Below are 25,698 nucleotides of genomic sequence, written 5' to 3' on the forward strand. Positions count from 1 at the left end.
GGGCCTAGGAAAACGTGGGCCAAGCAAGTGGAAAATGACTTGAAGAGCCGACGTCTCAACCTTAACCAGGCCAGGACTGACGCCATGGATCGTAAGGTATGGAAGAACATCACAGAGCAAGTCTGAAACCCTGCGGCACCTACAGCAGCATATTGGTTGTGTGGCCAACCGCCTCCCCCAGCTGCCAGCTAAGGACCAAAGAAGAAGAAGAAGAACTTTACTTATTTTGGATTTTTTACCAATCACAATCTTCCTTTTGGCAAGATGAACTTGCAAATGTAAGAAATGCAAATGAATTCCGACTTTTACCATTCTGCATTAGAATGGTAAAAGTCGGAAATAAAGTCTAAACTGACAGCTTGCTATATGATTCATTAGGTTTTGGGCATTAACAGTAACATATACATAAGTTATTATAAACTCACCAATTATTCTTTAATAATATAATTAAATGTAATAACAAAATTGCATTAATTTACATTAAATAACAGCATCACCTTAATTACAATCTACAAGGAAATTTTAATTTAAATGAATGCAATTTTATTATCATTTCACACCTGTTATTCCTAGAGCAAGATTGAGAATAGCTTACTGCTTACCACTGGCAACTTGTCATATAGTACTTTTGGCTGAGATTCACCTAATTGCCAAGTTTTTGGGTCCCATCTAGCTCCATCTATAAAAAGGCCTCTTACATACACTCCTATATATATAGAGAGAGAGAGAGAGAAAAAACATACAAATGTTTGGATAAAATTATGGTTTTTTTTTATAGTATAATACAATTATCACTAATGCAAAGTGTGTTCAGATTCCATATTTATTTCTCATAAAGATGTAGAGGTAACATTTGCCTCACTTTTCAACGTAGTCTCCCAGAATCTCACACCTATTCTTCCAAGCTGTGAAGGCCATGGCAAAACTTTCTTTGGCAGTGTATGCAGCCCAGTGGTAAATGGCAGAAGCAGCTGTTTGTCAGCTAGGAAATAGTTTGTCAGCTTAGGAAATATTCTTCCATGAAAAGCATCCTTTATCGTTGGGAATAACCAAATTTCACTAGCTGCAAGGTCAAGCAAGTATGGAGGATATGTGATAACCTCAATGTTGTTTTCTTTAAAAAAATTTTTGCATAGTTCCAGAATGATGGGGTGAAGCACTTTCCTGATGGAAACAAATGTGATTCGATCTGTGTGTATGTTTTTTCTTAAGTGACGGGAGGAACTTTTTCTTCAGCACTTCATACGAGTTACCTGTCACTGTAGTGCCATTTGAGTACACAATGTGTAAGGATTATTCCATCCATAACCAGAAAATGGCAACCATCATTTTCTCTGCACTTGAAGAGTGGAACCTATGCCTCATCCATTATGAGAATTGAGGAAAAGAAAAATCCATTCACTGTAGCATCTCAAGTGAGAATTGCTTCATACAAGTTGACATGACTGTCTTTTTGTTCTTAGGAAAGCTGCTTTTGAACTGACTGAGCTGACACCTTGCTCATTCTGAGAGAATGGTATGCATGGATCCAACAGAAATGGCTGTAGCTGTTTAATTTCATCTACTGTTGATCTTCTGTCACCCAAAACCATTTTTTCATCCCAGCAGACAGTAGCCTCAGAATGACTGGTTTATGTGCTTCATTCTCGCAGGACTCTCATCCTTCGCAAAACTTATGTACCCAGCATCAACATTTTTCACATCCATAAGACCTACAGGACACACTTCTGACATTTCCCGATGGATATCAATTGTATTTTTCCCTGTGAGATGCAAAAATCTGATAATGACATGATTTTCTTGATGAGTGGTGTAAACATAGTATTCTGATGAGTGGTGTAAACATGCTTTTCTTAAGTGGTATAAACATAGTATTCTGTTTAGGGTGCCACAATCAATGTGACATACTGCATTGTGCTGCCATCTTCTGAAAACATTCAGAACTTATTGGCAGTTAGATTAAAGCAGTGCCACACTTCTATTATTTTGTGAGAAATAAATTTAGAGACCTTATAACTTGAATGCGGCTTATACATCTGTATCAATGCAATTGTTATACCGAATGATTAAGAATATCTTATCTGTAAATATTTCGTGAAATAAATTTTATTTTACACATTTATAAAATTTATTAAATTACCTAAATTCATAATTTATTTACTAAATTATGACTTCCAGAACTTCAGTAGTGCAACTCAGCCACCTGGGATAATATATATATAAAACTATTAATGTGCCAAATAAATTGTTAGTGTTTTTGATATGAGACTATTATATACTTACTGTCATTTAAGTATCAGCTATAGTAGCATTGTTTATGCTATATGTATTTTGCTTAATGACAAAGTTTTTTCCAAAAACAATTGTTAATTGAAATGTTAAGCAAATGGCAATTTTTCATATACTCCCATGTTTTGATGAAAGATTAATTCCTTGCAAAAACATTTAGTGAATTTTAAATTTTACAATAGTTAAGAGTGTAATATGTAGAGAAGTAGACATCTATTTTTCATTAACTAGCAATAACAATTGAAATTTCATAGCTCAGTTTATTTAATGTGGAACCATCCCAATTAGTCTAATCATGGAAGAAAGGAAAGTTATAGAACAAAAAAATGAAAAGGTAGCTTCTTGGTCAGAAATCCAAGAAAGAAGCATTTCACTGTTAAAAAGGGAGAGAAGACATGTTATTCTTTGTAAGAAGCCAATTTTTCATCAGGAACTAGGGCAACAATGTCAGGTTTCCACCATAGCAAAATTTTTAAAAGGGAGCAGGAAATAAGATAAAGAGATGAAGAAAGTAATAAATGCAATAAAAAATAAATAGTAAAGACCTACTCTGTAGCATATGTAATAAACATAACTTTGGTTTTTATTCTGTGTTTAAAAGTAATTCTTTTAACTGAATGTTGCCTGGCATCCAACTCACAGGCTTACCTAGAATCTCCCTGCCTAAAAGTCCCCCCCTCCCCATCTTGGTTCCCATTTGTTGGTTTTGCTGTCAAGAACTCCATTGTTTTTTTCAAAATGACATTAATTTAATTAAGAAAAATTTTATACTTTTGATTATTTTTTTCTACTTGCCATTATATCTGGATTCCTTTCACTGCTGTTTCATTTCATCGTGCAGTGTTCCACTGCATCTCACTCCCCCTTCTCCCACGGTTTTCTATTCTACTGCACACAGCAAAACTACACTTATATTTTACCATTAGGCACTATTACCTAGGCATATGATGTGCATCACAGGTTAACAATGTGAAGATTGAGACTGAAACAACAGTGCATCTGTGTTATCCAAGGAGAATAATGATGGAATGTAGTGGGGCAGAGTTATAGATGTTATTTGTAGTGATAGTGGTTGGTGGATTGTTACAATATTGTTGATGTTTCAAGGTAGGCAGTAGTCATCATTAGGAGTTGAGTCTGTGGCGCACAGATTTTGAAGAATGCTTTATGTTCCTTTTATCAGAGGGGACTTTTGTGTTAAAATCAGAATTATTTCCATGTTCAAATAATTTCTATGGATAAACCATGTATATTTCCTTTTTCCAAAGTGCTGTTGGAGTATGGAATATCCTGCAGTGCTTCTGTATTTTGAAATGGTATCAGTTTGTATATCATGCAGGTCTGTTGACAGTCTTTTCCCCCGCCCCAAACTTTACAGAAATTTTAATTGATGAATACTTTATCCACTTATGATGAAAGTGGATAACATATTTTTTCAGAGAAACTGTATATTTCATGATCAAAATGTATGTGATATTTTCTTTTATAGTTAATGTGTAAAGTGGAGATGAACTTGCATTTGGGAGCTGCCTAAATTAAATATTTACAGTTAAATATCAGAAACTTCTGGAAAGTGAAAAGTAATTTTTATGCTTACTTATTTGATTGCAAAAGCCTCAAATTTAGCTCTTTTTAGTTACAAGTTATAATTTTTTGAACATATTTCATTTGACTTGTATTCAATAATGAAGTTATTTATTGAGAACCCAAAGAATTTTTTGAATTAGCATAAATTTTGGATTCTTTTAGACAACTAACAATGACTCAAACAACTAAATTCTTGAAGAATTATTAGTCATTACGATCATTAAGTTTTGTCTTAAAACACAGACCTAAATTTAATTATTGGAAATGCCAGACAAATTCTGAAGGTGCTTGTTTATTAAGAATTTTTCACAATTATGAAAAGACTGGTTTTTTGTTAGCAATTACCTAAAGTTGATGCATATTCTTTATTTGTACAACTGGGTGTTAATTTTTGTTTGCTTACCTTGGTTTTTAATTAATTTTGCATGACAGTTAGGCGATCAATTGAGGTCTTAAAGTTATGCTCCTCTGACCTTGACTTTGTTGATTTATTCTATTTGACTATTATTTATTTGATTGTTATTGTTAAATAACCTTCAAAAAATGTTCCCTTCACCTTCATAATGGCATAGTAGCTATTATGTTATCTACGTTGAAACAAATTTTTGGTTTGTAAAAAGCTCAAGCAACAACAAAAATTTCAGAAGAACCTGTAATCAATCTAAAGTAAAAAATGCAGTGAGGCTCCAATTGTAGTATTTACAAGATTATCTGAATGGTACAAAAAAGGTGATTAAATATAAAATTAATATTAATTTTTTTTTTTGAGCAAGCCAATATATTTAAATTTCAAAATTGCCTTCCTTTCAGTTACTCATATTTTATGCCACTGCCAAAAAACCAATGACATCAAAAAATGTTTCTAGTTGATATTATACTGCCCTGAGTTATTCTGAGAAGAACAAAGAGATGAACAGAATCAGGAGATATGAAAGAGTGCAAAATAGTTTCAAAAATATTACATTACTGTTACTTAAGTTAATTAATATGTACCGGGTGGTTATAACATAAGTTTCCCCATTCAGGAGACCCTAATGTCAAAACGGTTAGAGATAGTGCTGTGAAAATCGGTGGTTATGTCATTTAGGGTATGGGGAAGCGATTTGTAGAAGAAAAAAAATTAGTTCAAATTTCCACTACCAGGGGAGAAATTGGCACTTCAAACACGAGATGGAATACTTAACTTAGGATTAGATTTTAATATCAGAACTTAGAAATCGACAGATATTGTTCTATGTGCTTCACTTGAGATGACATTCTGAAAACGGAGGACTACGTGCGACACAGTTTCGTGTAGCATCTCATTGGGAGAGTTGGCTACGTGCTGTTTAATGCTTGCTTTCAAATTGACAAGCATCTGTATGCCACCACAGTAAACTCTGGCTTTCAGATATATTCTCATAGGTAGAAATCACAGGGATTGAGATCTGTGATCGGGCTGGCCAAAACTGCGGAAAATCTCTAGAAATGATGAGATCATTTCTGAATGTTGAACGGAGCAGTTCCTTCACCTGTCAACCGACATGGGGAGGAGCACCATCTTGCATGAACACTACGGTCTCTAAGCATTGCCTTTCTTGCAGAGCAGGAATAATGTTTTTTTTTGGTTTTTTTTTTTTTTTTTAGGAGCATTAGCAACTAAGGCCATATTGCTCCGGGATATGCGGTGGTCATTTCCTGACCTTTCCGCATCCTCCGTATTTGGTGGTGACAGGCTCGAACTCCGGTCTAATCAAGAAGCGTGTGCTACGCACTGCTGCTCCTTCCCACCTGGCTACAGAGGTGCCTAGGAATAATGTGATCTCTTAGAAGAGTGCAGTACCGTCGTGAACTAGTTACTGTACACCTTATGGGGCCATGAGGTGTACATCCTTCAAAGAAAAATGGTCCAATTATAAACTCTATGAATTCATACCATACTGTAACATATGGACTTTCATGCACAGCAGATGGACATGAAGTTCCCCATATTCGGCAGTTTTGTGTATTTACAGCCGCACGAAGAGTGAAATGTGACTTGTCAGACCACAAGATCATTCAAGCCCATGTATCGTCAAGTTCCATATGAGCCAGAAATCATCAAGTCTATTCATTTTTGCTGATCACAAGACTTTAGTTCTTGCACTACACGAATCTTGTACGGGAACCAGTGTAAAATTATTCAAAGCACTTTACGTACAGTAGACCAAGGAAGGTTCAAGTCTCTTGACACACCTCTTGCAGGCACTACTGACTGGTAGTGTTTCGCATTCTGACCTGGAGGCCATTGCAACCACCACTTCATCCACTACCTCTGTTCTGATACGTGGTCGTCCCCTGCCTGGAACTCCCCAGTCGCTTCAAATTTCTTTATTAATTTTCGAAGTCCCAATAACGTGAAAGGTCCTTTATGCAAACCTTTAAGTTTCCAATATTCACGTAGTGCTGCATTAGCGTTAGTATTATTCTGGTAGAATAGTTTTACTAAAAGAGCACGTTCCTTTTTTTGTAAGATCTATAATGGTTATTGACGGTGGCATTGGCCTTCTGCTTTTATTTAACAGGATGTCATTTGTGTAAGCAGCATGTCTTGAAGTAAATGACAACTTTTCCAGCACCTTTTTCTCCTGGTGTCAGAAATTTGAACTATTTTTTTTTCTACAAATTGCTTCCCCATACCCTAAATGACATACCCACCAATTTTCACAGAAATAACTCTAACCATTTTGACACTAGAGTCTCCAGAATAGGGAAACTTATTTTATAACCACCTGGTATGTGTTTAAAAGGCCCAAAATTTAGATGAAATACAGATTTTTGGAGGAAAATCTGTATTTCATCTAAATTATTATGGAGGAAAGCTGATTTTCTAAGTGGATTCCAGTATATTACACAAAATAATACAAGGTTAAATTTGATTAGATCAGGTCTGATTAAAGAAAGGATTTTACACTGCAGCCTGCAAAGAATTCCCATTGCTCTAAAGCAATTAATCTCACACACACACACACACACACACACACACACACACACACACACACACACACACACACACACACACACACACACACACACTGATTTATATAAAATAAAATAAAACAAAGCTTCAGGTTACAGATTACATTATCTTTTAACTATTTGAAAGGTAATAAAGATTCAAAGAGATTTTAAAAATTCGAGTACCTTACCGTTTTCTGGGGGTTTTGAATAAGGCTTATCTTCTAAAATGTCATAGTCAAAAATCAAAAGATCAACAGGAATTGTATACTTCCTAGCATAATTTTGTTGGGCTCCTGTTAAAAATGCTTGGGTAAAGTAAAATCCTGACAGCCAGAACACTATAGGTGGACCTTTATCATACCATGACTGAAATGAAATCCAGCACGGTGAATCCTTAAATAAATGTTACTAAAAGATAATTTTAAAGGTTTTAAACCTTCTTGTGAATTAAATAAACATATTACCAAAATACCAAAGCAAATTCATAACCATATAATTAATATCCCTCATATATAAAATGCTAAGAAATAACAATACAAGAGACTACACAATAAAACTAGTGAAGATAAATGCAGCTATATAGGAAAACTATTTTAAAAGAACCAAAACAAAACAGAATGGGAAATATTAATTTTGGTATGCAAGATAAACACTAAGACAGCTGTACATTAGGAATATCTCCAACCATGATTTTGTGCATGATATCTACTGCCATATAATGCACTGTTTATATGAGGAAAGAGCCTTGTGCTACAGTATTCAATAGACTAATGTTTTATGTGGAGATATGACCTAACTCAGTTCCAATGAGAGATGATCACTGTGGGCAGATTAGCAGGGGCAGGTATCTTGGACACAGCCATCTTTATTTAGGAGTCATGTGTATCAAGAGTGGGTTGAGAAGAAAATCCAACATGCTGTCCAGTGGAACAGATGAGCAACTGACCAGGCAATACAACAGGGAGTAGCATAACCCATTTTAATGTGGACCATGAATTAGACACTAGCACAGTTGGACAATCACAGCTGATGACCCACCTGACAGCCTATTAAAAGCAAATGTAACTTGACTATAATGCACCTCTCACGGTTTGTTCTCTGAAGTCAGTGTAATAGTCTGGGACATTTGGGTGGAGAAATGGTGGGGGTAGGAGCTCCTATACCTATCAATACTTAAGATCTTAAGGTTATATCTCCAGCCCATTCTCCACATAAAACATTAGTCTACTGAATACTATAGCATAAGGCTCTGCCCTCATATAGAAGATGTCATGCACAAAATCATGGTTGGAGATATCCATTAACACTAAGCTGTCTTAGTGTTAATAGAGACTTGCACAGGTCCATCATTACTGACCATATGGCCGAAATTATGTCAGACAGTGAAAGCTTTAATTAGATAGTTAAATTACTGTATAAAGATCTTAAGTATCTCTATTTCATATGGTATCCCTATGAAATAGGGATACCATATGAAATCCCTGTTTACTGCGAAAGAAGAAATGGAGTTTTAAATGGCAAAGAAGAATATAGTGGTATCCTATTACTGAGGATAAGGTAACATTATCCTCAAGGATAATGTGTGAAGATATATCATCAATAATTTTTGTAAAGTAATAATCAGGTTATGCAAATAAATAGGCTGTATGGCTGTATAATTTTTTTTATTAAAATTTAAGCCATTAAGTGTTTTTCAATTAGTGAGCTATCAAAATTTGCAGAATAGAATAAATATTCTTGTCTCTATTTCAATTGTAGCCTGCAAAAAACATGTCTAGTGCCCTATTTGGTGAGCCAATTTCACTTTTTTCTCTGTTACACTACTCACTTTCAGCTGATTTCATCCACTCAACAGGTTTCTCTCTTTTGCATTACTTTTAATATAAATAGCACTCCCAACAGAATAGGATAATGTTATTTATATATGATGATATCAGCTGTTACAGGTGTTTTTATGGTATTGCCACTTCATTAAAGATTGAGTAGATACCATATAAAACAAACTGACATTTGATAAAATGAAGTGGCGCATGAGTGTCATGTGGTACCCAAAATCTGCAATTAAAAATTAAAAACAATGGAGCAAGAAAACCAAATTATAACTATGAAAATATGGGGGTGGACTAAAAAGTAATGCCACTCATTGCTTATTTTTTGATGGAATAAGGATAAATCAAAAAGAGAAAAATGTAACTGTAGAATAAAAAAGTCATCTTTAATTTGATGTATCTGCATTCATCCAATAATGATTTACATAATTAAGCACTGTTGTACCACATACAAGAATTGCTGCAAACTACAACAAGTATAATTATATAAACCATTTGATTATGCAGATTTAATTTACATTTCATCCAATGCTTAACAAGTTTTTTTTATGTTATTCATGTAAAATTCAGCTGAGAAGTTAACCATCTCTTCATATCTACTTTAACTTCACTCTGTTGCCTCAGAGATGTTCTTTAAACTTTAGGAACAGAAAACGTCACTTGGGGCCAAATCTGGGTTAAAGCAAGGATGTGAAACTTTAAATTCTAGTGACCAAATTCTTGCTAATGTTGCATGGCTGCAGTAAGGTTGTGCTCGTATTGTACAGGCCTTACTCATTTTATTCTGAGATTGTCTAATGTCTCGATGTAATGGTGTAGTTAATATCCACAGAGTCGTAAAAAAGGATCAACATCACTTTACTTGCTAATGCTTGGACTCAGAATTTTTTTGGACATGGGAAAATTCCTTGGACGCTCTCTCATTTTCCAGATCACAGTGGTAAATCCAGGATTCAGCTGGTCTAACAATTTTAACAGTTAGAAACTCAATAATTATATTTTGTTAGAACCATGTGTTCACAGGTGCTAGGTGTATCTATTTAAAACAATGATTGTATAAACTAACAACCACACAGAAATGCTATTGTGCACGTACTAATTATAAACTATTAATTATATGGCAAACTTGGAACTTTCTATGTCACTTAGCAATGAGGTTATGGACTTAAAAGGCAACTTTTCAGCCCACCCTCATATTTAGATTATGAGGGTCATACTTGCCTTTCTATTTATGTTGGCTCCAAGCGATAAGACCATATTAAAAAGACTCTTTTTTTCAGGTTAAAACAGAAATAAAGGAATAGGAATGTTTCTTCTATTCTACATATGCTGTCCTCCAATGCATATTGGACCACGAGACAAAAAATAAACATCTTTAGAGAAAAGAAATTTTTAATACTGAGTATGGTTGCCATGGGCATTTAATAACATCACTAACCTTCAAGAACAGTACAAATTTTTTTGTATATGGAGACTTGAATCTGCAGCTAGTTCACTGCTTGAATTAGCATGTATTATTCTTGTTCTCAACTGTTGTTCCAAAAATCTTAGAAGTGTTCAACTGAATTCAAATTTGAGCTCCAGACTAGAAATGGAGAAGGGGTCGACTTATACATTGGAATATATGGGATTTGAAAAGGACTGTCCTGCATTGCAAAGAGGCAAGATTGAAAAGTGATGTTCCTCTAAACAAGGCAACTAACAAGCTTAGCTTATGTTAAAAAGACTTGTTTTTTCAGAAGCAAAAAAATAATTATTTAAAAAAGAACTATCATTAAAAACATATTATAAATTATATGCTCTCTAGTCTACATATTTCCATTGTTGTCAATTGACCTAAACTGTGTACCTGTTTGTAAATTTGTCAGTCAAAACTAACAAATTAAACTAAAAAAAATAAAATAAATTAAATTAACTAAAAATACCTAAGAATTTAAGTCATAAGAAGCCATGAGACCATCAATAAAAAAACTAAAGTACACAAAGAAACAATTATTCAGTGACCTACCTGAAGAAAGTTCAGCCTTTCCAAAAAGTCAGCAACATAGCTTCCCAAAGGTTTTAATGATGGGTAAGATTTTCCCATCCAAAGTCCAGGAATTTTACTTTGAAGGATACTGTTAACAACTTGTTCCAGTTCGGCTGACATTACTACAAGACCCTGAAAGAATATACATTCTTTGATTAAAAAAACAAAAACAAAAACCTGCCCTTCAAGCTATTTTACACTACATATATTCAGACTATTATAAGCAATACAGAAGAGTATTTTCGTAAGGAATTGAATGAATAATGCTATTCAATGAGATTACTCTCATTGTCTCAACTTGACGTCTTAAAAATTAATTAATTAAATAATTTTAAAGACAGTAAGTTGCTATTTTATTAGGTATACCTACTTAATAAACTGTACGTAGAAAGCAGTTGCAAGTAGCCCACCACTTTATCTCTCAGAAGAGCCTGGATTCAATGTGGCACTAATTCAACAAAGTGTCAAAAGCATGCCATAAAGGCACTGATCTATGTTGACAACTGCCTTCTGCAGTTGTCGCATTGGTGGTTGTTGATCTCTACTCTGAAGAACTCATTTCACTTTATTCCATAGATGAAATCTAACTGGATTGAGATTTGATGACTGGAGAGGTCATTGCAGTGGGCTGAATTTGCTGTCATGTTCCTGGAACAAGTTCTATACAATACTTGCCTTGCAACATGGTATGTTAACCTATTGTAAGAACCCATTTCAGATGGATGCACTACAACCAAGAAAGGATTGTGCCTGATCAGAGGCAATTTTCCAAATAACCCAAATGTTGCTCCACTGGTATCAAGGGGCCCAAACCTGCACCATGAAAGCACTCTCCACACCTGTACACTAGTCCCCACCAGCCTGCATTGTTGGCACTTGGTAGAATGGGTCCATGAACGCATGCTGTTTTTGCCATATTCTGGTCATCCTAATAGGAGGATTAGTAATGAAACAGCAGGAACCAGAATTTACCAGACCAGGCAATGTTTTCCCAATTCTCCACTGTGCAATGTTGGCATACCTGAGCCCACTCAGGTACACCAACTGTAATTATACTTTCTTGTTTTTTACTGATAGGAGTGAAACCTAGTTCTGTTGGCAGCTGTGATAGCCCATCTGTGATGAGGCACAATGAACAGTGTATTCTAAAATGCTTTTTTGGTTATCACTGTTATGCCAATGGGTTGTTGTTTGACTAATTGCAGCCTTTTTGTTGCTCTGCACAAGTCTTGTTAGTCTCTGTTGGCCTCTCACATCAACGAATTATTTCTGACCAGAAATCACCATCATCTGGATGTTATTTGGTTAATCTTAACACAGCCATACATGAAAACCTCAGCAGGGTTGCAATTTATGAGATACGCAAAGTAGTGCATATGGGTATCAGTAACCCAAGAGAAACGTAGGGAAGTGGAGAATGAAAAAGACCTGGGGGTAATTGTGTACGGAGTTCTCTGAGCAATGCAGATGGGCTGCCAGAGCAGGACATGGAGTCTCGTCAATAATATATAGGAATTTTGCTAGCAGAGACAAGGAGGTGATTATCCCTTTGTATAAGGCAATGGTCAGGCCACACCTTGAGTACTGCATACGGGTCTGGAGGCCTCATTTTAGGAAGGATGTAGAGTTGCTAGAATGAATACAGAAAGGGGCAACAAAATTGGTGAGAGGAACAAAGGTTTGGTTTTGGTTTTGGTTTTTTCTAGGAGCATTAGCAACTAAGGCCATATTGCTCCGGGATATGCGGTGCTCATTCCTTGACCTTTCCGCATCCTCCGTATTTGGTGGTGATGGGCTCGAACCCCAAGTCTAATCAAGAAGCGTGTGCTACGCACTGCTGCTCCTTCCCACCTGGCTACGGAGGCCCCTTGGGGAGGGACAAAGGGGGGTGTCCTTACCAAGAGAGGCTTAAATTCTACAAGTTGCAGCATCTGGGGACTAGGCACCTGTGAGGTGATCTGATTGAGGTGTATAAGGCCTTGAATGGTTTGAGAAGGCTCAATGCTGACAAGATACTTCCACTTGTTGAGATTAAGAATCTGACGGGGCATAGATTCAAATTGAGGAAAGACAGTTGTAGAATAGATGTGCAGAAGTTAGCCTTTAGCCAGTGGGTAGTTGATTGTTGGAACAGACTTCCATCTGTTGTTGTGGAAGTTGATAGCTTAAATAAATTTAAGGCTGAACTAGACAAACATTTGGAGTGACTGAATGGGTGAAATGGGAAGTTTTTTTTTTTTTTTTGGCTGATGCTGTATAAGCTTGCTTGCTTTCTTGCATCATATGCTTCAAGTAATGCTAATGATGGTTTTGTTGTAGGTAGCAATGCTTCTCATGAGAAAATGTAGTTAGCAGATTTTTGCATGTGGTATAAAAAAGTTAATTTAATTTGGTTAACAAGTAGTTGATCAGACTATGTACAGTGTCAATTCTCTTATCTAGAATTCTCAAATGTTATTTTCTAAACATGAATATGTATTTTTATTAATCAAGTAACAAGTCATTACAATATTTGTCAAAACTGCATTATTTTCATAAGTAAATAATGCACTATTGCATAAACAGTGGATATGGTACAAAAAAAAAAACACATTGGATAAACAATGAATACTGGACTGATAAACATTATGTTATTAAAATAGATTGCTAATCACAGTGTGTGATGTCCTTAGATCTCTAATCACAGTGTGTGATGTCCTTAGATCTCTAATCACAGTGTGTGATGGGATTTACTTTCATGGACAGACAAATGGACTGTAAACACTTATACAAAGTAGTTTAGAAAAATCATTGAATATATGATTTTTCTAAACTTCTTTATGTGTGACTTTCTAACTTTTCTCTCCAATCCAAAGAATGTTAATTTCTCTTCAACTTTCCAAGAGACCAAAAAAACAGATCTTACAAATACTTAAAGTAATAATTTGATAGTATGAACCAGAGCTGTAATGCTCAATATGTTCTACATTGATATCAATATTAATAAGAGAAGTTTACCTCAATATAATACGTAGAACACTTCAATATGATACTCTCCAGAAATTAAAACGAAAAAATCAAAAATCTTACATTACAGTAAAAATAATTAAAAATCAATTGAACAAAATTAAAAATCAAATTAACGCAATTAAAAATTAATTAAACGAATTTAACAAAAAAAGTTGCAAGTCGATTTTCCTTCCTGAAGCCGACAACACTTTTTGACCATATGTCGTGATCACAGGAATGAAAATTACCGAATGGGGTGAGCATGAAACTTAAATAGGGATTATTTGTCTTTGCGCAAAAGATCATGAATCAGAGATCAGATATGGCCGGCAAACATTAAGAGAATTCTCGTGTAATTTAATTTCAATGGTTTCTGCAATTAACAGTCACGTATAATTACGTTGGACACTAAGTATTTTGGCCATTAATGAAAAACACTTTTTTAAATAAAAAAGTATGTTTTTCATTAATGGCATGAAAAGCTAATTCTGATGCTGTCGAAAGAGAAGCACAAACTGAGGCTGCATGCCGATTAACACTAAAATTCAGAAGAAAACGCGCTGAACTTTGATAAGACGAGTCACATCACCGCAAGAAAAGTTTTCCAGGTCATTTATTTGTGTTGCGAATGAGGAAAGGACTGAGTGATCATTCAGCATGGTGTGTAATTACCGTATTGGCCTGGCCATAATTTTAAATTTGGTATCTTTAAAGAATCTGCTAAGCTGTTTGTGCCACTGTTCGACATATGGGACAGAAATAAAGTATGTTTTGATATTACTATTGTGGTTGGTATAGTATTTTGTATTTTATCCTTAGCTTGTACCCTAATTCGGTTTTTTTTAGGAAGAGGATAACCCCTGTTTAAGAATCTGCTGGTTAATATTTGTATTTCTGAGCCCAAAGCAGATTCCATTGTTGAATATTTATAGGCATTTAGAAATTGATTAAAGATAATAGATCTTTTGTAGGTGAATGGGTGATGGCTGTTATAATGTAGAAGCATACCAGTGTTTGTAGGTTTTCGATAGATGTTAAATTGGATTTTATTTGAGTCCTGAATATGCGTGAAATTTAGAAAATTTAATGACTTAGTATTCGTATACTCCCTTTCCAATGTAAATTTGAGTCTAGAATGAATATTATTAAACGAATGTAAAATGTCTTGGATAGTACTACTATCAGTAATAACTAGAACCTCCCATAGTATGTGATATGGTGTAGAAAAAGCATCAAATGTATACGCTCAATCGTTGAGAGATAGATCTCCAATATTAAGCTACTCAGGCTCAATCCCATTGGCAAACCAAAAATTGGTTTATATACTTTGTCTTGAAAGGTGATATAGTTGGCCTCAACTAACAGTTTAATAAAGTGAAAAATTTCTTTAATAGGAATCTTTGTATAATTAATCGGTATAGAGTTACTATTTAACATATCCCAAATAATATCCAATGTGTATTCAACGTTTACATTTGTATATAATGAGGTAACATCTAGAGAGAATAAATTGTCATTATCGCCAAGTCTACAGTCCTTAAGGTTATTAAATAATGTATCATAGTTCTTAATCCCGAATTGTATTGCCTGTCTAAAGGGTTTTATAATGTTATATACATGTGTGGCCAAGGATGAAAATGCCGAGTTTCTGTAAGAAATGGGCTGAATAGGAAATCCAGTCTTGTGTAATTTTACTTGACCAAAAAGTGCAGGAATATTGTATGTTCTGGCCTTCAATTCCTTTAACTGAGCCGTAGTAATGTAGTAATTTTTTTCGATACAGGGTTAACAATGTATTGATTGACCAACTTTGTAAATAGTGCCAGGTTTACTTCAAGATAAGTGGAGGTATCTGAAACAACTGAATCTAACTTATTAATATAATCAGGTTTATCGAGTATTACAACTGTTTCTCCTTTATCTGCCCTCTGTATAATAATGTCTTTATTTTCCCGAAGTTCACATAAAGCAGAACTGTCATGTGTATCCAATTTAGGAAGTTGCATTTCTTTTATGTTATTCACCACATAAATTTAAGTTTCATGCTCATCCCTATTCGGTAATTTTCATTCCTGTGATCACGACATACGGTCAAAAAGCATTATCAGCTTCAGGAAGGAAAATCATTTTGCAATTTTTTTGTTAAATTCGTTTAATTAATTTTTAATTGTTTTCAATTGATTTTTAATTATTTTTACCGTAATGTAAGATTTTCAATTTTTTTCGTTTTAATTTCTGGCGAGTATCGTACAGAAGTGTTCTATGTATTATACTGAGGTAAACTTCTCTTATTATTTTACTAATAATTAAAGTAATAATGTATGTTGATGTTATTAAAATTGAATTATGCTGCTATCTAAATACCACTGCAAAACATTATTATTAAAAAAAGAAAAAAAAAAAAAAAAAAAACTCTTAAAGTTTACACTGTACTGCCAAAAATATTCAACACCTCTTGAATTTGGAGCATTAAACATTGTTTGAAGGGTCTAAACACAACTAGAGAGCATTATTATTAAAATTATAAAAAAAAGAGCTCTTAAAGTATATTGCAAAATGTATTCAGATACCTCTTAGATCTGGAGTGAGTGTTAACATTAGTAGAGGCACATGATGCAAGAAAGCAAGCTTATACATAATCAGCCAAAAAAAAAAACATTCCCATTTCACTGATCCATTCATTCCAACACCATACAACAGTATGGCGTTGAACCATACTCACTATCCAGGTATCAGGAATAGATATGAAAGCAACTGCATTCACACCAGAAGTAAGCAGATTAATGAAATAGAGCAGATGGATCAAGTTTAGTGGCTTCCAACAGGGAGTCATCATAGATGCCATATTAGCAATCAATCTGTTTATGCCATTGCAGCAAAACTGCAACACCCTAAATCAACACTGACTGATATAATCACCAAATGAAAATTTCATGTTCTACTACAGCCAAGAAATGTTTGGGTAGACTATAGAAATTGAGGTAAATTACTGCAGGGTGCTCAGAAGGGAGCTACATAGATCCCTTTAGTCCTCATTAAATACTATCAACCAGTTCAGAAAGGATGCATGAATTGATATCAATACAAGGAGAAATATGTAGGGATCTGCATAGCAACAGATTTTATGGAAGAGTTACAGCTTGATTGACTTTTTAATGATGCGTTGGCAGCTAAGGCCATAATACGGCAAGTCAAAATAAAGCCAGTACGAAAATTTTTGGTAGTCTATAAATAGGCTACCATGTCAAAAAGATAAATACAATATACTACAGCATAAAGTTAAATAAAAATATTAACTTAAATCTTTGTATATAAATTAATCAAATGTAAAAAGTTAAAAACATCAGACATAATATCTCTGTCATCTAAAATCTGACTGAGTGTAAATGATTCAGCCAGATTATTAAAACTCCTAAAAAATAAGCAGTGTGCTTCTCTAAAAACAAGACATTCTATAAAAACATAACAAATAGTTAAAACACTGTTACATACCTCACACATTGGCAGGTCATCCGCCCTCACCAAAAAGGAATGTGTAAGCTGACTATGACCTGTGCGGAGATGAGCAAGAACAACTTCCTCTCTTTGGACCCTGTATAGACTGGACTGCCACTGCATGATTACCGGCTTAATGTGACGTAGTTTATTTGTGGCCTGTCTGTGACAAGAATCTTGCCATTGGGAATATAATTTATAAAGTATTATTTGCCTGTAATCTGTATAGGAGACTGACAGGCAAAGATTAACCAGGGAAATGGCTGATTTGGTGGCAGTATCAGCTAATTCATTTCCCCCGATCTCAATGTGGCTTGGGATCCAGCAGAAGCAAATGTCAAATTCTGATTCTATGAGAGAAAAAAGTATCTGCTGGATTCAGCACAAGACCGGATGAGTGTGACACTTCATCAATAGTAGAGCCTGTAACATGCTTAATGAGTCACTATTTTTATTGCATGCAACTATGCAGTATAAATGCTAGTTTCTTGTGGGATCATTTTTTTTTTTTTTGGATCAAGTTTTGTGAGGGAACACAACAGCACATCCCACCTAAGATTCTGACTACAAGCCATCTGTGTAGACTGGTAGAAAGTCAGAATACTGCATTCTATGTGATTCAAAGAGATGCTGGTAGACAACTGGTGCATAGTAGCCTTCTCCCAGATCTTAAGGGAGAAGTCACAAGTTGGAAGATAAGGGTGGAAGGAATTGCCTTGGTGACTGGGCAATGCTGTCTACCATCATGTTTAGTTCATTTAACAGCCCTTTGATCTGAATACCAAAAGGTTTGTTGGCAGTCCAATGGGTGTAGTAGAGATTTTCCCATTGTGGCTCGAAAACTGATGCCCATGTGAGATGATGAGGCAGGGATTTCAATTTAAAGGTGTACTGTAATGATTTTTTTTTTTTATTTTGGTTTTTTTTTTAGGAGCATTAGCAACTAAGGCCATATTGCTCCGGGATATGCGGTGGTCATTCCCTTGACCTTTCCGCATCCTCCGTATTTGGTGGTGTACTGTAATGACAACTGCTGACATCAAAGAGATAGAAAGGTTCATTTGCTTCAACGTAAAGGCTTTGGACACGAGATGTGTGAAATACTCCAGTGGCTGTCTGGATGGTGGATTGGATCTAACCACCAAAGTACACTATCTCTAGCAGAACCATAAACCTGAGACCCATAATCAAGTTTGGAAAGGATGAGGGCTCGATAGAGACGAAAAAGGGTAGAATAGTCTGCACCTCATAAAGTTGATGAATGGGCAGAAGAGTTACAGAACATAAACCAAATATCACAACTCACAGTGCTGACTTGCCTCATGCACAACCCATCATAATTGGTCCCTCTCCAGAATAAAAAGTTTTAAGGAGTGATGAATCACAGCACAAGGTTTTCTGATCTGATGGATGTCTAGAGGATGATGTTTACCAGAGTGTGCCGTCCCAACTGTGAAGTTTGGCAGAAGTGCTGTCACTATCTGGGGTTGTTTCTCATGGTTTGGGCTTGGACCATTGGTTGTCATTCCTGGAACAATGCTATGTGGTATATCGGTATTCTGAATAACTTTGTTCTCCTTACACTATAGCTGTACGGAGAAGGCCCACTCTATTTCAACATATCAATGCACCCATGTCATACTGCATAGCCTGGAGTGACTTGGTTTGAAGACATGGGTGTGCAAAAGCTTCACTGACCTGCCCAGAGCCTCAACCTTAACCTCATTAAACAACAAAGTACTACCAAGATGAACTGAAGCATCAGCTTTGGGCCAGATCAGCACACTTGAAATCAGTAGCTGAATTAATCACAATGTTAAATGGAGGAATGGATTAAAATACTGCTTTCTTGTTATAAAAAAGTGGTTTGGAGTCTTCTGATGAAGATACAATGTGTAATTAAAGTCAAAGGTAAGCCAACACATTAAATATTGTATCAAAAAAAGCTTATTTGAAAAATACAGATGGTTACATTTTGGTAATATGGTGTATGCATATAAATATATCAAGTGCTTACCTTAATTGCTTTCTGAACATTAATCAGAGATGTTCGTATTGTAATTAGCAAGTTATTAAACCTTCCCATTTCTTGAACAAGAACAGTATTCATACTTTGCTCATAGGAGGTTGGATATTTCTGAAGAGCTGCAATTACATCAAAATTAGCTGGTAATTTAGAGAGAATATCCCCTGACACATTTACAACCATATCTTCAGAATCTTGACCACCTCCACCACCACCTACACGAGCCTAAAAGTAGAATAAGTAATTGCAATCAATGACAATACAACTTGAACAAAATTCAAAGTAATTTTGTTCAAGCAATAAGCTATTTATTCTAAATAGGGTAGGACATATTGTCTAAATAGTTTCCAAATAGGGTTAAGGTATCAACCCTATTCAGAAACAGAACCAGACATATACTACATTTTCCACCCCAAATACATCATTTCAGTACTAATCACAGTAATGAACTATTAGTAAACTGTCTGTCTCACCTCTGCTATGATGTCCTCACCATCCAGGAGGGACATCATGAGCCTTCCAAAGGATAATGGCTAGGAGCAATCTTCCATCATCAGCCTACAGGAGACCTCAACCACAGAGCTTTGTACCATGTGGTATAAACCTCCAATTAGCACAGCTCCATGGCCAACTTTTGTGTCCATGGCTCTTTCTTCAGCTGCAGAGATGAACAAATCTGACTGCTACCAATATGAAACTTTCAATTTAATTTTCTTTTTATTAAGTTTTTATTTTTTTTTACCACAGGAGGGTCTGAAAGGTGGATGGAATATATATATATATATATATATATATATTTTTTTTTTTATGTAAACCCCAAACACAAGAGGTGTTAGAACCTATAGTACTTAGTACCGTGCTTGGGTTGGAGGTTGAGAAGATGAAAGAAGATATTTGTTGACATTGGACTTGAACTTCTGTAGACTGTAATTTTCAGGAAATACGTATGAAGGAAGGTTGTTCCAGAAAATGGCAGTTGAATGAATAAACGAGGAAGATAAAAAGTTGGCTCTGTGAGTTTGAAGTTGGACAGTAAATGGATGTTGGCTGGTGGCGGCACGAGTTCGGACAGTTTTGAAAGAGAGAGCAGGAATTACAGAAGCCAATTAAGAAGAACAGTGCCCATGGAAGTATCTGTAGAAGAGGCATGCAGCAGAAACAGTACGTCCATGAGACAGCGAGTGAAGGGACTCTGTTAGAGATGAGTCATTAATTAACCTAACTGCCCTCTTCTGAATGGAATCAAGAAGCCTGAGAGAGGTTTTGGGGGCGCCACCCCAGATGTGGGAACAATATTCCATGGCAGGGCAGATTTGCGATTTATACAGAGTGAGCAGCTGTTTGGAAGAAAAGTAACACCGAGAGCGAAAGAGAAAACCAAGTTTTTTAGATGCAGAAGAAGCAATATTTGTAATGTGCTTGTGCCAAGAGAGATTAGAAGTCAGGGTAATACCCAAAAGAGATATATCATTTTGCCTAGAAATCGGAGTGTCACTAAATATAAGCACAGGAGCAGAAGAATCCTTTTTGTGAGATATAAGACAAGACTGAGTTTTCAAGGGTTGAAATCAACTAAGTTGTCTTTGCCTCACTGGAGAATTACCTGAAGATCGGCATTAAGGAATTGGTAGCAGATTTTTGAGAAGTTGAAGCTGATTGAGCAGGACAAGGTTTCTCAAAATGGAAAGTGGAATGCAATGTGCTATCATCGGAAAAACTATGAATAGGATTTCCAGTCAATGGAAGAAGGTCATTAATATACAAGAGGAAAAGAGTGGGGGAAAGAACTGAACCTTGGGGGATACCGGCATTAGTGGAGAAGTTAGAAGACAGAGAGTCATCTACCATCACCCTCAGTGAGCGATCAGAGAGAAAACTGGATAACCAATTACTAAAAACAGTTGGCAAACCATAAGATGGAAGCTTGTTTAGAAGACCTTTATGCCAAACACAATTGAAAGCCTTTGAGATGTCAAGAGCAACTACTTGTGTTTCACCGAACCTTTCCATTGAATTAGTCCATAAATGGGTAAGATAAGCCAGAATATCACCAGTGGATCGACACTGACGGAATCCACACTGGCGATCGTCGATCAGATGGAAGGTTTCTAGGTAGTTTAAGAGGTGGCAGTTAATTGATTTCTCCACTACTTTAGAAAGAGTAGAAGTAATTGCAATGGGACGATAATTGGATGGGAGGGATTTGTCACCCTTTTTAGGAACTGGTTGGATATGAGCAAATTTCCAAGCAGAAGGAAAAACACCTTTGGAATAAGAAAGTGAAAAAAAGGCGGCAAAGAATAGGAGTAAGTTCAGGAGCACAGGTTTTGAGAACAAGTGGAGAAATACCATCGGGACCTGGAGCTTTCTTAGCATCAAGATTCGTCAAAATGCTTCTGACATCCTTTTGATGGAAGACCACAGGAGGCACTGAATGGAGTGTGTTGAGAATGGTGGGAGGTGTTTTACCAAGATCGTTAATGCATGAGTTGGAAGAAAAATGGGATACTAGCAGGTCAGCTTTATCCTTGGCTGAAGTGACAACAGAACCATCTGGTTTGGACAGAGGTGGGAGCAGAGATGGGCAAAAGTTGCGGCCAATAGCTTTGGCAAGAGACCAGAATGCTCAGCTACCATTAGGGCAAGAAGCAAGTTTTCTACTCTTAGCCTGTTCAAACTCTAGTTTGGACTTGTTAATAACTGCTTTACAATTGTTGCGAGCTTTGGTGTAGGCAGAAAATAAAACTGAAGAATTAGAAACAAGCCAATTACGATATGCAACATTCTTCTCTTGAACAGCCTTAGCATATTTATTGGAAAACCAAGGTTTAGATAAAGGACGAGATTTTAAAGTGGAGTATGGGATAAAGGATTCCATTCCTGCAAGAATAATTTCACTGACACGATCTGAGCAAACGTTGACATCAGAACTTTTGAAACAGTAATCTGACCAAGGAAAAGAAGAAAAGAAGTCTTGCAGGTCATCCCATTTTGCATTCTTGGAATGCCAAACAACACGGGGTTGGGAATAGCCATGAGATAAAGGTTCCATTGGAGAAGAGACAATCACCAAGTTATGATCTGAAGTGCCTAAAGGACCTCTCACTTCGACCGTGTACTTAGAAGGGTTGTTTATGAGAAAAAGATCAAGCGTATTGGCTGTATGATTAGGATTGTCCAGTATTCTTGTAGGTAAATGAACAATCTATGCAAGGTCATTAGTAATTGCAAAAGCCTCAGCATCTCGATCAGCTGGGTCGGTGTGACTAGAAAAAGGAAGCCAGCTGGAGTTGTGAACATTAAAATCACCAAGGAAAATTACCTCACTGTTAGGAAAGTTGGACTGGAGAAAGTCAAGTTACAAAGAGAGGAAGTCTAAAAGCTACAAGTGATTAGTGGAGTTGTGAGAGAATGGTAGAGAGAGATTTTAAGCCAGAGAAGATCAAAGAGAGGAGATTCCAAATTGCCAAGTCTTTGGCAGGGAATATCAGAACGGACATATGCACAAGTACCACCTTTGAGGTGAAAGGAATCATACAGCGAATAATTTGGGCATCTGAGATGAGCAATAGTTGAATCAACCGATAACTGAGATTCTGTCAGAAAAAGTACATGGGGTTTGGCAGATTGCAAGTGGAAATGGACATCGTTGAGATTAGAATTGAGACCATGTATATTTGTGAAATGAATTAGGAAGTGCTTGGAAGGTTTAGATCTTTTCGCAGATAAGCTTGCTCTATTAGTTTGACAATTCATGGTGTATTCAATAGTAAGAAAAAGTGGGTGGGACATGCTGTATGAAGTAATGAAATTTTTGGATATGGCGTACACGTGGTAAGAATATACCCAGATCCTTGACATAACGTGGCCTCGACAATGCTCCCCGCATACACACTACTCGGACTCCCTCCAGTCACTATCTGGCAGAGTAGAGGTAGCAAGATTATATACTAGCTGATCCGGAAGCCTCCTAGAGAGTTACCAATAGGTTTGGTCCAGTGTACTAACTAGCGGCCAGCCTGCGAACACGGTTTTAGAGCTGTACCCTGAAAAATATGACTTTATAATTCTTATCCTAAATGATTAACCGAAATTCTAAATTTCCATGTATAAATTTAATTGTAAGCAGAGCAGTTATATTTTTTCATTACATTTAATATTACTTTATTTTTTGTTGGCCACAGTGAAGTGTATTTTTATTAGTAATTTTCATATTTCCTTTTTCAGAATGGTTTTTATCGATATCTGCATGGGTCCAGTCTTTGGCATGTAAGGTATTCTTTTTTTTCAAAATAGAAGAGCTAGACAGATTGATTGTTTAACTTTGTGCAACAGGCCAATGTAGTACAGACACAAATACAGTTATTCAAGACAATGGGGCAATGTTTCAACCAAACTGTTTCCAATATAGTTTAGGACAGGGTTGCAGGTGGCACTGAAGCAACAAGCAGCAGTACTGTGTTGACAATGGTACTGTTCAGGAAAAGCATAATGAAAAAACGGTATCCTCACATTCACAGGCAATGATTGGCATTAACTTCATGTTTCTTGCTGGAATTTTTTTTTAGTTAAGAAGCATCCTTGCAACCTCAAACATATTTTGTTTTATTTCAGAGAAGAAAAATGCATGGGGTGCATATAACTTAGCAGGCGACACAGAAACCTATGGCAGATATAAGCTAGTCTAATCAAGCCACAAAGGAGATTAGGCAAGCAAAGGCAGATTACAAGAAATCTTTGGCAAAAGATGATAAGAAAAACAGCAAGGACTTCTTTACTTATATAAACTCTAAAAGGAAGGGGTTGAATCAGATTGGTCCACTTGATATCGATAGTTCAACTGTTGATGATCCTGCTCAGATAGCTCATAATCTGAATGAGTATTCTTGCATCTACATAAACAAATGAGGAGTAAAGGGAGGAAAATGCCAGAAGTTTATTCAACTGTAACAGGGTGCTTAATGATTTTGTAATAACTGAGAGCAAAGTGAAGGAGAAATTGTTGAAGTTAAACATAACAAAGGCACCTGGGGTGGATGGGATCTATCCAGTTATATTAAAGGAGGTGGCAAAGGAAGTTAGCAAACCCTTAGCCATAATTATAAGAGCATCCTTGGACTCAGGGTAAGTCCCCACAGAATGGAGATTTATTATTATTATTAGCCATATGGTACAAGGAAGCCTGAGGCTTATGCTGCACTGGCCAAAAAAAAATTTCCCTAATACCCTGAGAGAGAGAGAGAGAGAAGTCTGTTTGTTGGTTATTTGGTTTTTACGAGCATTAGCAACTAAGGCCATATTGCTCCGGGGATATGCGGTGGTCATTCCCCGACCTTTCTGCATCCTCCGTATTTGGTGGTCATGGGCTCGAATCCCGGTCTAATCAAGAAGCGTGTGCTAGGCACAGCTGCTCCTGCCCACCTGGCTACGGAGGCGCCAGAGAGAGAAGTAGAAGGGAATCACCAAGAAAGAGAAGAATGATGATATCTGGCTCAGGACCCTGGGTGTGCCAAGCCCATACTCACCAGATTTGAGCCCCCGGGAGATGTGCAAATGTATCCCCTAATTCACAAAGGGGGATGAAATGACATGAGTAATTACAGACCAGTTATTTTAACTTCTGTTCTAAGAAAAATAATGGAGTCACTGGTTAAAGATACATTGAAGGATCATCTAGACAAGACTGTAGCAATAATTCAGACACAGCATGGGTTTGTTAAGGGAAAGTCTTGTCTGACAAATTTGATTGGATAGTATGATGTGATTACAAAGGAACTGAATGCAAAAAACTAATTTTGAGATCATATACTTGGATTTCAGGAAAACTTTTGACACTGTTGCACGTGGAAGATTACTGTACAAATTTGAGCAGTATGGTATTAAGAGTAAGTTGCTACAATGGATAAAAGGGTGGTTGAATGAGAGAAGACAGAGAGTGGTAATCAATGGATGCTGCTCTTCGTGGAATAATGTTATTAGTGGAGTCCCACAGGGTTCGGTGTTGGGCCCACTGTTGTTTTGTATATTTCTCAATGATATCGATGAAGGTATATCAAGCTTAGTGTCGAAGTTTGCAGGTGATACAAATGTTGGCAGAATTGTCAATTACAGTAATGGCAGTGTGCTACTGCAACAAGATCTAAAAAATTTGGGTAGATGGGCTGAGAAGTGGCAACTGAAGTTTAACATTGACAAATGCAAAGTACCATATATGGGTAGAAGTAACCCCAGAGGTACGTACCAACTGTGTGGTACTACACTTAAGGTGGTAGAAAATGAAAAAGACCTGGGAGTAATTGTGCAGTCAGATATGAAGTTTTCTGAGAAATGCAGACAGGCTGCAAGGGCAGGTCATGGGGTTTTGTCAATGATATATAGGAATTTTGCTAGCAGGGATAAGGAGGTGATTACCCTTTTGTATAAGGCAATGGTCAGACCACGCCTTGAGTATTATGTACAGGTCTGGAGGCCTCATT

The 25,698-nt window shown here is 36.3% G+C and overlaps 1 protein-coding gene across 1 annotated transcript in view; it reads right to left on the minus strand.

Moving 5' to 3' along the window:
* Positions 1-25,698, minus strand: part of Dhc36C (Dynein heavy chain at 36C) — a 592,122-nt gene that overhangs the window by 26,861 nt on the left and 539,563 nt on the right. Inside the window, exons 54-57 of the mRNA XM_090380456.1 lie at positions 19,214-19,447; positions 10,693-10,845; positions 7,044-7,221; positions 603-706 (exon numbers count right to left, since the gene is read on the minus strand). Coding sequence (XP_090236582.1) covers positions 603-706; positions 7,044-7,221; positions 10,693-10,845; positions 19,214-19,447 — 669 coding nt within the window. The remainder of the gene's footprint in view (positions 1-602; positions 707-7,043; positions 7,222-10,692; positions 10,846-19,213; positions 19,448-25,698) is intronic.

This window comes from Mastigoproctus giganteus, chromosome 8 (assembly GCF_048544385.1).
Source record: "Mastigoproctus giganteus isolate SK-2022 chromosome 8, ASM4854438v1, whole genome shotgun sequence".
Taxonomy (NCBI): domain Eukaryota; kingdom Metazoa; phylum Arthropoda; class Arachnida; order Uropygi; family Thelyphonidae; genus Mastigoproctus; species Mastigoproctus giganteus.